At 34.9% G+C, this 14940-nt stretch overlaps 1 protein-coding gene across 1 annotated transcript in view; it reads right to left on the minus strand.

Annotated features, from left to right (window-relative positions):
• DNAJC1 (DnaJ heat shock protein family (Hsp40) member C1) overlaps window positions 1-14940 on the minus strand; it is a 186621-nt gene that overhangs the window by 17091 nt on the left and 154590 nt on the right. Inside the window, exon 9 of the mRNA XM_057731493.1 lies at window positions 12894-13013. Within this exon, the coding sequence (XP_057587476.1) occupies window positions 12894-13013 (120 nt within the window). The remainder of the gene's footprint in view (window positions 1-12893; window positions 13014-14940) is intronic.

Below are 14940 nucleotides of genomic sequence, written 5' to 3' on the forward strand. Positions count from 1 at the left end.
ATTTTAACAATGTTAAATTCTTCCAGTCATGAACACGAAATATCTATCTGTTTGTGTCTCATTCAGTTTCTTTCATTAGTGTCTTATAATTTTCAGTGTATAGATCTTTCATCTTCTTGGTTAAATTTAAAACTAGCATTTTATTCTTTTTGATGCTATTGTAAATGGAAGTTTTCTTAATTTCTCTTTTTGATAGTTTGTTATTGGTGTACAGAGTTACAACTGATTTTCGTATACTGATTTTGTAGCCTACAATTTTACTGAAATAGTTTATTCTAACAGTTTTTTGGTGGAGTCTTTAGGGTTTTCTATATGTAATATTGTATCATCTGCAAATAGAGATGACATGGTCATCACCAAATCTATTTCTGATAGATCTAGATGACTTTGATAACATGGGTGCCAATTTAGTCATGAATGTTCAGTATTACTTCTCTCACATATTCTATAATGAATTTTTCAGGTACTCATTCTGCTTTTATATCATGTGCAGTTGTAGAAGATATGATCTCTGGCTGACTTAACGTAGATCTGTGACTTTTTCTAGCCTCCTTTTGGGAGAAGACCTATATTCCTACACAGGTCCATACAGACAAGGCTTCTCTTCTTCCTCAGTATGTGAACAGATAATATTTTGGGTAACAGTATCCACATGTGTATTAACAGTTACATGGATTGTAGAATTGTAGGGAAATTTGTTTAATCATGTTCTGATTCCAAGCAGAAAATACTTTATAATCCTTCTTAATGTAGTTAAACCTAAAGTTATCTTTAAAATTCTTATGAAAAAGGGGCTCTATGATCAAATTTCGGATATATAGGTTAGGGTGGAGTGAATGAAATAAACCTAAAATAGGTTTCATTCCTTCCAGTGAAAACACTGATGAAAGTAACAGAAAATTAAATCAACAAAATGAAAATTATATTCCATAGGGTACAGTTAGGATCAGTGGATAGTTACATAGTGGCACATTTCTACTCAATATACAGAAGAGTTTTCCATTTTTATGAGCTATATGAAGTGTATGCTCATATTCCTGGTATCCTCAGATAACTCAGAAAATAAATATTGGCTATTAGTGATAACCTCAAGTCATATTTTTCAAAATCTGGCTGACTTGATGACACTGTAAGTATTCTAATAAAAATTATGTAACTGTTAAGTTCATTACAGTTGGCCCTCGAGTAACACAGGTTTGAACTGCTTAGATCCACTTACATGTGGTTTTTTTTTTTTTTTTCAATAAATATGTACTAAACTACTACACAGTCCACAGTTGGTTGAATCTGAGGAGGCAGAACTATGGGTACAGAGGGCTGACTGTAAAATTATATGTGGATTTTCAACTGTGCAGGGGATTACTGCCCCTGTCATGTTGTTCAAGGATCAGCTGTATTTTCATTCAGTTGTATTTAATTTTGGCCAACTTTCTGCTGAATCTAGCGCTCGTTATAACCAGGAACTACTGTAGCTTTCAAATAAAAAGGGTACTCTGTTACCTGAACATTAAATAAACTACCTGAAAAAATGTTTCCAACTGGTAGAAAGCAGTGCCGTTTATTCTTATTATTTCTCCAACGTCTTTAAATTTTTCTCTGGATTCTCTTTCTGGATAGAAAATACAAGAAATAATAATAGTGTTCATCTTAATCATAAAGAAGGCCTTCCATTAACTTCCTGATTACTTCTGTAAGTAATGTAGATATGGCCATTTACTGGGAGAAAATACTAATGCCAACAGACAAAAGTGTAGTTCTGCAGATATTTTTAGTCTGTTGGCAAGATATTGTAACAACCCAACATACATTCACCCATTTTCTTCTTTTTTTAAATGGGTTCCCCAAATTTTTAGCACAAGGAAGCAATTTTACATTGCATTAACACATTAGCATCTACTCAGGGGTCACCATCTATTGACTTGCTGCATCTCTAAGCTATACATAAGACAAACAGAGTTAAGCAAATAATTCAGGGTAATAAAATAAATCCCCACTGTAAAGTACAATGCTGTCACCAGACCATAGATTATACTGTGAGCAACCAGTTCCTTCATGAATAAAACATCCATGGTATTCAAAGTGAATGCCATTGTAACTAGTAAATTAGATCTAGACTTTAAAGTGGATACTATCCTCTTGGTAAGATACAGGGTTCTGATGAGTGAGTACAAATTATAGGGTTGGCTAAAAAGTTCGTTTGGGTCTTTCCATAAGATATTCTGGAAAATCCTGAATGAACTTTTTGGCCAACCTAGTACAAACTCAGTATATTGATAATATAGGACACTAAATAAGATCCAGGAAAAAACATATAAGAATGGTAAATGGGAGATATACATAGAAAAATTTTCATGTAATCTGCAAGTATGCTTTGCTTGAATGAATCACTGAGGAAGATAAGTGTTCCGTTAGAGCTTGAGATGCTGAATATTTCTGTGGTTCAAAAATTCAAAGGAAAGCAAGCAACTGCTTCTGGAGCTCTCTGGAGTTTCAGCCCCATGGACTGGCCAGTGTCTTGGGACATGAAATACCTTGCTCTCAAATTTATCCTCCTTTGGTCCAGAACCTCAGGAAACCAAGAGATTTGACTTTGAAGATGCTATTTGATCTAGGCATGGCTATCAAAGAATAGTGCTGTTTTACACACAGGGTTAAAAATCAAGTCTTTGCTAAACTAAGAGGACAGTGTGGCTTAATTAAGAGTCAAACAATCTGAGTTCTTGTCCAAGGCTGCCATTAACTAGCTATGCTGCCTTGAACTTTTATCTTTCTAGAACTCACATCTGCAGCAAGTGATTATTATAGTAATTTACAATTGTGTAATGGTGCATAATAACAAAGTATTTTCATAATGTTATCACATTTCACCCCCCAGCTACTCCGTGAAATTCATATCACAGGTGAAGAAACTGAAGCTCAAAGAGTGATATGGGGACCTACAAAAATCACACAGCCCATAAATGGTAGCATTAGGACATCAAAGCCAGGTTTTCTTTTAAATTCTGTTCTCTTTCCACTTTACTTCTTTGTCCATAAAACAAAGATTGCATTAATGATTTCTTTTTAGATCAAATACTCTGATTCACTAGATGTGACATTATTTTATTATTATTATTTTTTTGCCACACCATTTGGCTTATGGAATCTTATTTCCCCACCCAGTGATTGAACCTGGGCCCTCCACAATAAGAGCATGGAGTCCTAACCACTGGACCGCCAGGGAGTTCCCTAGATGTGACATTATTAATGAAGTATCTTTCAATTCAGTTGAATTACTGAAGATTTATTAAGTACTCACTTAGCATATCACTGTACTGAGATCAGTGTTGTACGTATAAGATCTAGTCTTATCTACCTCAAGGAGCTTCCAATGTGGCTATTTCCTGGTATACTCCTTCAGCAGATTTCCAATGAATTAGGACTGTGCTTATAAGAAAGAAAATCATTGTTTATTGCTTTAAACCTTTTTTTATCTAAATCAGTGTTGGCTAAAGTAAGGAAAGAGCAATCCAAAACAGGCTTGAATATTGACAGTTTGGGAGTTTGGTCTCACCTCTCAAGAAGGCCAATTCTGTACTACTTTACCAGAGTTACTGCAAATCACCAACTAGGTGAATTTAGTGAAGATTCAAGCCCTTTGTACTTTGATTTCCTCAATGTGTGTCAGAGAGATCTGTTGGTGGTAACCCATCACCCTATTGATGTGTAAACAGGCTTGTTCCCCTCTATCCACTATTCTGTTTGCCCCTCCTTAAGCTGTGTCCTCTGTGGAAGAAGACAGCTGAACCAAACAAAAGGAGGACATTCTCTGGACAAGGGTGTGCAAATAGTTGTTATTCCTTTGCTAGAACATTCAAATTAGACTCAAGACCCTTTGATGGGGGAATATAGACAGGCAAAAATATTAATAGATGGCTATAGAAATCCTCTAATAAAGCTGTCTTTGTTGAGGGGATGGTGTGGCAAGTGTTTCAATAGAGGCTGAACTTTCCTACTGCCCTCGTGGCCTAGGTGTCAGCTGCCAGTTCCTTACTGTTTTGATTACTGTAGCTTTATAACATATTTTGAAAACAGGATATGTGACCCCTCCAAGCTTTGTTTTCTGTCAAGATTGTTCTGGCTATTTGGGGTTTGTTGTGGTTCCATACAAATTTCAGGACTGTTTTTTCTATTTCTGTAAATCAATAAAGCCTTTTATAATAAAAAATTAAAAAGAATGAGGTAGGCCTATATAAATTGACATGGAAAGATATTAAAAGTAAAATTTTTTTTCTTTAAATTTTTAAAAGTAGTTTTAAAAATCAAGGTAATACATGTACATAGCTTAAAAAAAAAAAGTTTACCACAGGGGTTTCTGATGAAGAGCCATGTACCCTATGTGCAGAAGCATGCATTTCTGTTGTTATTTAAAAAAAATTTTTTTAGATAGCTAGTGGGAAGTTGCTGTATAACAAAGGAATATCAATTCAATGATGGGTGATGCCTTAGAGGGCCAGAACAGGGAGAGCGGGAGGGAGGGGATATGGGGATATATGTATAAATACAGCTTATTCACTTTGGTGTACCTCAAAAGCTGGTACAAGAGTGTAAAGCAATTATATTCCAATAAAGAGCTTTAAAAAAATTTTTTTTAATTTAAAAATTTTTTTGATTTTAACCATTTTTAAAAAATTGAAGTGTAGTAAATTTACAATGTTGTGTTGGTTTCAGGTGTACAGCAAAGTGACCTGGTTATACATATATATGTTTTTTCTCAGATTCTTTTCCCTTATAGATTATTACAAGATATTGAATATAGTTCCCTGTGCTATACAGTAGGTCCTTGTTTGTTTTATATATAGTAGTGTGTTTATGTTAATCCCAAGCTCCTCATTTATCTCCCACCCCACCCCATGCCATTTGCTTTGGTAACCGTAAGTTTGTTATCTATGTCTGAGTCTGTTTTGTAAATAAGTTCATTTATACCATTTTTAAAGATTCCATATATAAGTGATATCATGATATTTGTCTTTCTCTAGGTTCATCCATGTTGTGCAAATGGCATCATTTCATTCTTTTTTAATGGCTAATATTCCATTGTGTACATATAACATCTTTATTCATCTGTTGATGGATACTTAGGTTGCTTCCATGGCTTGGCTGTTGTAAACAGTGCTGCTACAAACACTGGGGTTCATGTATCCTTTCAAATTAAAGTTTTTGTCTGTTCTGGGTATATGCCAGGAGTGGGATTGCTGGATCATATGGTAGCTCTATTTTTAGTTTTTTAAGGAACGTCCATACTGTTTTCCATAGTGGCTGCACCAATTTACATTCCCACCAACAGTGTGGGAGGGTTCCTTTTTCTCTACACACTTTCCAGCATTTGTCATTTGTGGACTTTTTAATGATGGCCATTCTGACTGGTGTGAGATGATACCTTATTGTAGTTTTAATTTGCATTTCTGTAATAAGTAGTGATACTGAGCATCTTTTCATGTGCCTGTTGGCCATCTGTATGTTCACAGTTCTTCTGATGGTTACAAGTACACATAACATGTTTTTGGTATATTATATCCTGAATTCAACATCTTTTTTCCACCTGTACCCATAACCCCTGGTCCAAACTTACTTGGCCTGCCTTCTTGCTCCCACACTTGCCCTGCCACAGCATCTTCTCCACAAGGAAGTCAGACTGACCCTGTTGAATCTTGCACTCCTTTGCCCAAAATCTTCTGGTGCTTTCCTGTCTCAGAGTAAAATCCAAAATCTTTACCTTGACCAATGAGGTCCTATGTGGTCTCGTCCTCCACTCTCTTGGCCTCATCTTCTCTAATCCCCTCCTGCTCAGCCATATTGACCTCTTTGCTGGACTCTGCACACCCCAAGCATGCTCTTGCCTCAAAGCCTTTGCAAGTGCTGTTTCTTCCACCTGGAACACTCTTTCTCAGACAACCTCGATCCCTCAGTTGCTTTGCTCTCTGCTCAAAATTACCTCTTAGAGAGGACTTTCCTCTCAGAATCCCACTTTAAATTGCACTCCCTTCAGTCTCTAACCTCTTACTCTGCTTTATTTTTCTTCATAGAGTTTGTCACTGTCTACAATTTTGTTTTTTTACTCCATACATTCCTATTCTTTCCAACATGCTTCCCTGCCATTCGTTAGGGCAATTGTCTTTGCCTCTGTGATTGCAGCTTAGTTGCAGGCAAATTGGTATTCCAGCTCAGTGGAAGGGAAAAGTAAGAGCTTCTAGGCACATACATTACTTCAGTTATGTTCCTCTGAGAAGAAATTAGTAACCTAGCCATAGGAGAGCTTGGAGGGCTTGGAAGTGCAGTGTTTCTGGGCAAATATGTGCCTGCCTTCTCTATTACTAGAAAAAGGGAGAACATATTTGGATGGACAGCTTGCCATAGCCTTCCATAATTTGTTGATTTTAAAACTGAAAAAACATTTGAAAGCATATCAAATGTTTAAAATATGAAAAGCCATTATGTAAGATCTTACATAATTGATCTGGTAAACATTACTCACTGTAGAGACAAGTTCTGTGCTGTGATCACACGTCTTGTGTCACTTAAAGGAGAATGTTCTCAGTATCAAATTCTTTTGCTGTTTCTATTGTTCTATTTTTTAGTATACAGGCAGACTGTGGTTTTTATAAATTGAAGCTTTGTGGCAACTCTGTGTCAAGAAAGTCTATGGGTACCATTTTACCAGTAGCATCTGCTCATTTTGTGTCTCTGTCACGTTTTGGTAACTCTCACAATATTTCAAACCTTTTAATTATTATTATATTTGTTGTGATCTGTGATCTTTGATGTTACTACTGCAGAAAAATTATGACTCATCGAAGGCTCAGATGATGGTTAGCTTTTTTTTTTAAGCAATAAATTATTTTAAATTAAGGTATGTACATTTTTTGGACATGATGCTATTGCACATTTTACAGATTACAGTATAGTGTAAACATAACTTTTATAAGCATTGGGAAACCAAAAAATTCGTGTGGGTCACTTTATTGTGATATTTGCTTTATTTCAGTGGCCTGGAACTGAACCTGAGGTAGGGCTGAACTTCAATTTGGACCATGCCTTTTTGTATGGTTTTCTGTCTGTGGAGTTTCTAGTTGCCTTTTGTTCACGTATTATCAATTCCTGCAGTTGTTCTCGCCCAGTCTTTGGTTCTGCTCCAACATGGACTTTCTGCACTCTTTGCCTGCTATATCTCTGGAGTCTTGGGCTTTCTATTCACTGGGCTCGGTCCACCATTCTGAGAGTTCCATGTCTTCCTCTTTGTTGATTTATCCCTCATTTGCTGGAGTGCAGTCCCTGCAAACTTTCTAAGAATGAGTATGAGTCCTTACCCCACGTTATTTATCATTGTAGCTGGTCTGTTCTAGATTCAGAACCATTTCCCTTTGGACTGTGAAGGCCACTGTTCTCTTGTCTCCTGGAATCTGCTGTTACTCTGACCTTTAGAGGTTTCTTCTCCCTAGAAGCTTTAAAGATCTTCTGTGTAGTCTCAGTGTTCATGAATCGTCCCAGGATCTTCTCCATGTATTCTACTCAACTTTAGAAGGCAAGTTGGTCTCGGTTTTCCTTCATCCTGGAAAACTTCATTGTATCATTTATTGAATAATGCTCTCAGGTCTGTTCTCTCTGTCTAACTAGAACTCCTTTTTATCAGATTTTGACCTTTTGGACTGATTCCCTGTATTTCTTGTCTTTTTATTCTGCTCTCTAGGAGATTTTCCAGATGATAACTTTCAACCATTCTACTTCATTTATTTGGATACTTATTTTTGTTCTGATTCTTCCATAGCACACTTTTTTCTTTGTTTTATGAATTCAATATTTTCTTGACTCTCTAGACATTAGAAGGCTGGTATAATGCTACCTAAAGATATCCAATTAATAAAACACCAAGAATTCTATATAAAATTTTAAGATATATAAATGCAAGAATCCTAAATAAACAAATCAAGTCCAGTTGTTTATTCAAAGAATAATATTATATGACCAAGTAAAGCTTATCTTGGAAATACAAACAGGGACCTTGGTAATATATTCATCCTTATTAGGTCATGTGATCATGTCAAGGGATGTTAAAAAAAAAATTGTTAAAAATTCACCTCTGTTCCTGAACACAACTGTATTAAATTAGAACTGGAAAAATTAAAGTGAAGAAAATTTCCCTAGCATAATAATGTATTTCTCATATCAATGACTAATATTAAAATTAATGACCAAACATTAGGTTTTCTTATTAAAGTGTCAAGCAGAAAGTCTATACTAATCACTATTACTGTATAACGTTTCTTTGGAATTGTTAGCTTATACACTCAAATAAGATAACAAAAGATATAGTGAATTAACACAAACTCTATTTGAAATAAGACCAGTAGGTAAGGAGGCAAGTTATAAAAATCAGTGCGATAGTACTTTTCACTTAATGAGCAGTGATGAAAAACAAAAACGTTCTGTGTTTATGAGACTATGAGAAAGTGTCCTCTCTCATACCAGCAGGGGCATTTTATATTGTTATAATCTCTCTGGAGGCCAATTTTAGAGTCACCAAAGGTTCTGAAAACATCCATATTCTTGAATCAAGCATCTCTACTCCTAGGCACACAAGCTAAGGAAACAGATATACATGGAAAGATGAATGAAGAATAAAAAACATCCCAGTAAAATAGCAAAAAGGGAAGCAATTTAAGTGACAATCCGTTGGGTGCTCCTTAATTATATCCAGACAACATGGATTACTGTATAGGTGTTTAGAAAAATGATGTGGATCTTTGTTGTTATGGAAAGAAGCTCATGTCTCATAACAAAGTGAAAAGGGCAGGATACAGATTAATACTGTTAAAATTATGTAGTCATATGCCTATACAGGAAGACTAAAGTCTGGAATGACATACCACAAAGTGTGTGTGTATGTGTGTGTGAGAGAGATTTTGTAACACATTAAATTATTATCAACTATTAATATCAGATTGAAAACTGATTATTAGATTAGCTAGTGACTCATTGAGCAAGAAGAATGGTGTAAAGGACCCATTCCTTTCTAAAATTTAAATATCTTTGAAGGTCGTGGGGTTGAGAAGGTGAGGGAGGAAGGGAGAGGAGCAGAGATCAGGCTGGTCAAGAGAATAACTATGGCAGGAAGCCTGGTACAGAGGGTGGTGACAATCCTTGTCACCTCTACAACTTGTGTAGGACTAGTCTGACTCTAAAAGTAATAGCAATAATATACTTGCCAAAATATACACGAGTTAAGTTGCTAAATTCTACTCTGGATAAATACAAGGAATGTTATTAACTTTGTTAAAAAAATTAATGCAAAGTATATTTTAACTGAGATTTACCTAAAGTGTAACACCTACTTTATTATAGATGAAATATTTTAAGTGTTAATATATGCCTTTCTGCATTATATATACTATATATTTAGTTCACTAACAAAAGTTTATTTTCTACTGAATAATCCGCTTACAGTTTTTGAAACAACTGTCATAACAACATATAAATTCCCCCAACAGGTAGCTCCTCTTTAGTTGTGGCTGTATAAAATAACATTGGGCATTTTATTATTCTCTCTCCTTTTCACCTGCATATGCAATGCTCATCTCACTATACACCTCTCATGGTAGCACTAAGCTAATTACAAAAGTCTGTTTAAATCTATTCACCTATCTTTTGTTTTACTGCCTACCTGGGCCTTTTCCAAGCAGGAAGAACATCTCCAATCAGTCTGTTATCACAACCAGAATGCAGGAGATTAGTGACTAGGGAGAGAAGCAGAATCAGCTTACATCCTTATAGGCAAGAGAATGATATTACTTCACAAGCAAGAAATCTGAGGCTCCCTGACCTTAATTTAGAAAACCCACAGTTAATAATCACATTAAAGGTGGTTTTACATGCCAGACAGTTTTTGTTTCCTGTTTTTACAATTTGTCCTTTGTGGTTACCAAAATTATTTGCTGAAAGACATATATTAACATTTAAAATATTTTATCTATAATAAAGTAAGTCTTACAGTTTAGGTATATCCGAGTTAAAATATACTTTGCATTGATTTTTTTTTTACAAAGCAAGTAACAGTCCTTGTATTTATCCAGAGTAGAATTTAGCAGTTTAACTAGTTAATTATGACGATTAATACACTGAAAACTCCTTTCTTAACTGAGGAACAAACTTGGTTTTTCACTGTAATCAGTCAACCCAAATAAAGAACATATAGATTCCACCATGGGCATACTCTCAACCCCTTCCAAAAAGGTCAATTGTTTCTTGAAGGAAAGAGAACTCAGCCTGAAGCTACACATTTAGCAAGGAAAACGGGTCAAAGAACAGATGTGCAGAGCTGAGGAGAATCAGTACAGGTGATCCGGTCAGTACGCAGAGGTTCTAATGACAGAAACTTGGTTTCTTTTTCACAGTCAAACACTTAATGGAAACAAACCTAATTAACGCCATACACCAGAAAGAAGTATAAGTGATCTTCTAAAGTGTGGTTGGTTAGCTTTCACTTAACATTCTACTAAAGGAACTGTATTAGCCAAACCCATCTCAGCTGCTTCAGTGTAACTCACTGTGTTCACTAAAATGAGTTTTGTCTTCAGACACTTGTTGTCTTTTAGAATGAGAGTGGTTTACAATTTGTGTATATGTAACTGAAATGAGATGTACAGTCTAGCTATGGAGATGACGCTCACAGAATGAAAATGCAGTATGAGTCTCTATGTATATACTGATATAGAAGAAAAGTTACAATGGCACTTCTGGTGCCCCAAAAGTTTAGGTTTACTAAGTATTTCCAAGGTGCTTTTGGTATTATGAAAATAGAACTCATACTTGGAGGGGAAAAAAAATCTCAAAGTCATTGTTTGCTACGTCCATGATAAAAGGAAAAAATATCTATTACAGACATGGAATCAGTCTCCCTTGGGTAAGTCTAGAAGGAAAAAAAAAAAAAAAAAAGACCATGGGATGAATTTGCAAAAGTGTGAAAAGATACCTTTACCTACACCAAGGCTGCACTAAGACTGCTCTTGTAAATTACATCAATTTTCTAGATCTTTGATATTAAAGAGCCATCCCAAGGCTCTGTTGGTACATCATGTATATTAGCATTTAAACTTTCATCTCTCTCCTCTTAAAGACAGATAAAAAATTTAACCAGATTTTAATAATAACAAAGTATTTGTTCTATTCAACTTCTTATCTGCCTTTGGCATTATTAACTGTAAGGTCCCATAGAAATATTATTTATAAAGTTAAAGGCAGTGCTATCTTCAAAGGAGACACTAAGTTAGTGAACTATTCTCTCTCATCAGCCAACTGAAGTTTTGGGGCCCTTTTAAACCAATGCCTGTTTTATAACTTTCTAAAAAGTATTTTAGTAATTTTCATTAATCATTATATTAACAGTACTTACACACTTAGAGGATCATAGTACTTAAAACATCAGTAACCATGGAACATCTTTAATCTGGTCAGATATTTACTGATAAGGCATTATTAACTCATCTTTTACAAACAACCTTACAACCAGATAAAATGCACATCCCACTAACATTCTTAGCAGAAGAAAAGGTATCCTTATGGCTTTTCTCCAGTCACCTAAGATAACTGGTCTCATCATGAAATAGCCAAAAGAAAAAAAAAAAGTGGTAAGACACAAGGGCTAACTTTCCACATGGTTAGACTTTAACTCAAGTCAAAATAAGGTAAAACATCTTACAAAAAGTCTTAAAATGTGATTTTAAAAAGACCTACTATATGGTAGTAAAAACATTCATATATAATTTAAAATTTTCAAAGCAGGTCCTATACAAACAAACAAAAAAACCAAGAAAAAAATTGACAATAATGTTTTGTTTGTTTCTAAGTTAAGAAGTGGAATAGTTTACGATAAAAAATAACAGCATTTATGCAACAAGTTGTTTTTTTTTTTTTTTTTTTGGTAGTTGTGCTTATTAATCATTACGCAGGGTTTTAACTTGTTCCTTATCAAAAAAGACCCAAAGGTGCACCAACATGAGAGATCGGAATCTTTGCTTTCAGTAACTCCTTAAATATTTTAGATCTATAGGATTTACTTTAAATTCAGTAAAGAATATTTACTATCATTTATGAAAATAAGGATCATATTGATGAAAATAAAGACTTCTCCATTTCAATTAGACATTTACTGAATATGTAGTACATATCAGATGCTGTGGTAGGTGCTTTTATAAGATTCTCTGCCCTAAGTTTCCAAAGTGTTAAATCTAAAACTTTCCAGGTAAACGCTTTGTCTTATAAATGGTAGGTATAACTAGTCACATGTAGTTATATATAATTTAAAATATACATTATTTGTAGTATATATAAATCTATAGTTATATACTTTTAATGTTTATTATATATAATTATAAAATTATACGCACATAAAAACTTTTTGGTTAAACAACTTGTCAAAATGAATGATGGGTATCATCCTTGAAATGAAAACATAGGAATACTGCTCATTCAATTAATGCAAACCACCTGTCTCACTATAGTAATCTGTACTTCACTGTTTAAAAGATCCAGCTGAAATATAACTTCTCTAATTCTGATCAGAGAACTATTTTTTCCCACAGCGAAAGGGGTCACTCTAAACAAAATCTAGCATTGTTTTTCTGTGATTAGGTTACAGTAGCTTAAGTCTCTAAACACTAGAATTCCTCACACAGCTGTTAATTGTAGACCATGGTCACATCTGCTTCTTGCTTATTTCATTAATGGTTCACTTCCAGGTCCTTAAAAGGACTGGAGCCTTTCTCCAAAGATAATGTCGGATGCATCTATGTCTGCCTTGTACATAGTTGGCTTATTCTGGTTTGTCACTCTCCATACAATGCAAATCTGAGTGAACTCACATCTGTCACCGATCGACCCAATTCGTGGGCAATCTTTTCCCATCGACCTGGGGTCCCTCCTGGGAACTTAACCATACTTCTTGTCAGCTGGCTGAGGTCCTCTTCTGTCCATTCAGGTCCCTGCAAAACAGTAAAGAAAAAAGGTAATTCAGAGAATCTTTGCTAAAACATTTAATAAGCCTGTGAAACCAAGCATTGGCATTATGCTTTCTGTAAAAATAACAATGTTAAAATGTATCTAAATAGTTTTGGTGACTGTCTGAGTTGCATATTTAACATTAGAATGGAAAGCTCCTGCAGCCTTTTAAATGTTCCAATGTACACCAAATAATAAAGAAGAAATACTGTGAACCCAAGCTTTTAAAGACATTAGAAAATGAAAGACAATTGTTTTGAAGTGCACTGTGTGTCACTAATGCTCACAAATGCCTCATGTGAGGTTACCACAGGTCTTGAAGTTTTTAAGAAAAATGATTAAGAAAGCAAAAAACTTTAGAAGTGTAAATGAAAATGTGAACAAGTAAATGTACTGATTCAGAATCAGAACCAAGACAAAAATATATTTTTTGTTCATTCTACGTAATGATATTTAATTCTAAAAGTCATGTATTTTCAAGAAGTTAATTTATCAAGTGCTAGCCTTTTATAAAACTTGAGAACAGAAATAAAGTTAGAAACTCCTGTGACCAAGACTTAAACCATCCAGTTCACGCAAAGCAACACTTCCTTTTTGAGAAGGTAAATAACTACCAAAAGTTGATCAAATTATTAAACTGAATTATAAAATACCTTAAAGATTATGAAAATCTTTTCTTGAAAAGCCAAAATTCTGAGAGCAAGCACATTCTCTGTATTCAGCAGCACTACTTGGTGAAACCCAAAGCTGAGCAAAGCAAAAGAAACCATCATCAAATAACAGATAGCCACATTACAATTATTTTACATTACAGCACTAAACTATTTCCTCCCAGAGGCAGCAGCCACGCTGGTATAACACAAGACTCTAGGAGTCAGCAGAGAGATGGAGGAAGCCACCTTATTTTCCTTTAATTAAAAAGAAAGAAAAAAAGAAAGAAGGAAACCTTTGAGACAAATACCTTTTCTAATCACCATTTCCGATAATGAACAGGCATACATCAGGCCGTTTGCATTACAGAACCATCAGCACAGAACAACAGTCAGAGGTGAGTGACCCCAGGGACTATCTCCACAGCTACAGCAAAGCTTCTCCCTGACACTAATCCTCCCTGTCATTCTCCCACTGTGCTCTAACCACACTGACATCCGCCTGCCTCACTGCAAGCTTAACGGGGCCCTTCCTGACTTTTTACTGTCTCCCCCAATCAATGGTTCAAGCGTGCTCTTTTCACCATGCCCAAATGGCAGCTTCACTCATAATCAAAGTGCACTGCCCCTGTTAAAGGGCTTTCCGAAAGGCTCTCCCATTTGCATTCATTTGCAAAGCAAACTACTTTTATTCACTTTGTTCTGCTATCAAGAATGTTCCCTGAAGCAGATAAATTGGCATAAATACAACCTGCCACTTAAGAGTCAGTAAATAATAGCCAATAGTAGGGAGGATTTTATCAATCATTCTATTTTGTATCCAGTAAAAGCTGAAAGGCTCAAACATGCATACATTCACTTCTATAAAAAGGTAGCCTACACTGAGTATAGTTGGAATTTCTTTGATATTTAATGAATATCAGAAATCTAATTCTCCATATCAGATAATTTTTTAGTTTACACTGAAGGTTTCTTTCTTTTTGCTTTTTCTTTTTACTTTACCTATGGGAAAAAGTATTATTCAGATATTATGTAGAGGGGACATAATTGGATTTTCTAGGAAATCATTTTTTCTAAAAAGCTGCAACTCTAATAACTATACCAATTGGCTTCAGAAATGCAAAAGAGTTACGAAGAATTTAAAGTCATACCATGAAGAGCATTAAGTTGATGCTGCACAGAAGTATAGTATTCAAGCCATATAGCATATCAATGCAGTTTCCCACTAAATCAAATCATCTTGTTTCTATATTAATTATAA

This window comes from Hippopotamus amphibius, chromosome 4, assembly GCF_030028045.1.
Source record: "Hippopotamus amphibius kiboko isolate mHipAmp2 chromosome 4, mHipAmp2.hap2, whole genome shotgun sequence".
NCBI classification, from domain to species: Eukaryota; Metazoa; Chordata; class Mammalia; order Artiodactyla; family Hippopotamidae; genus Hippopotamus; species Hippopotamus amphibius.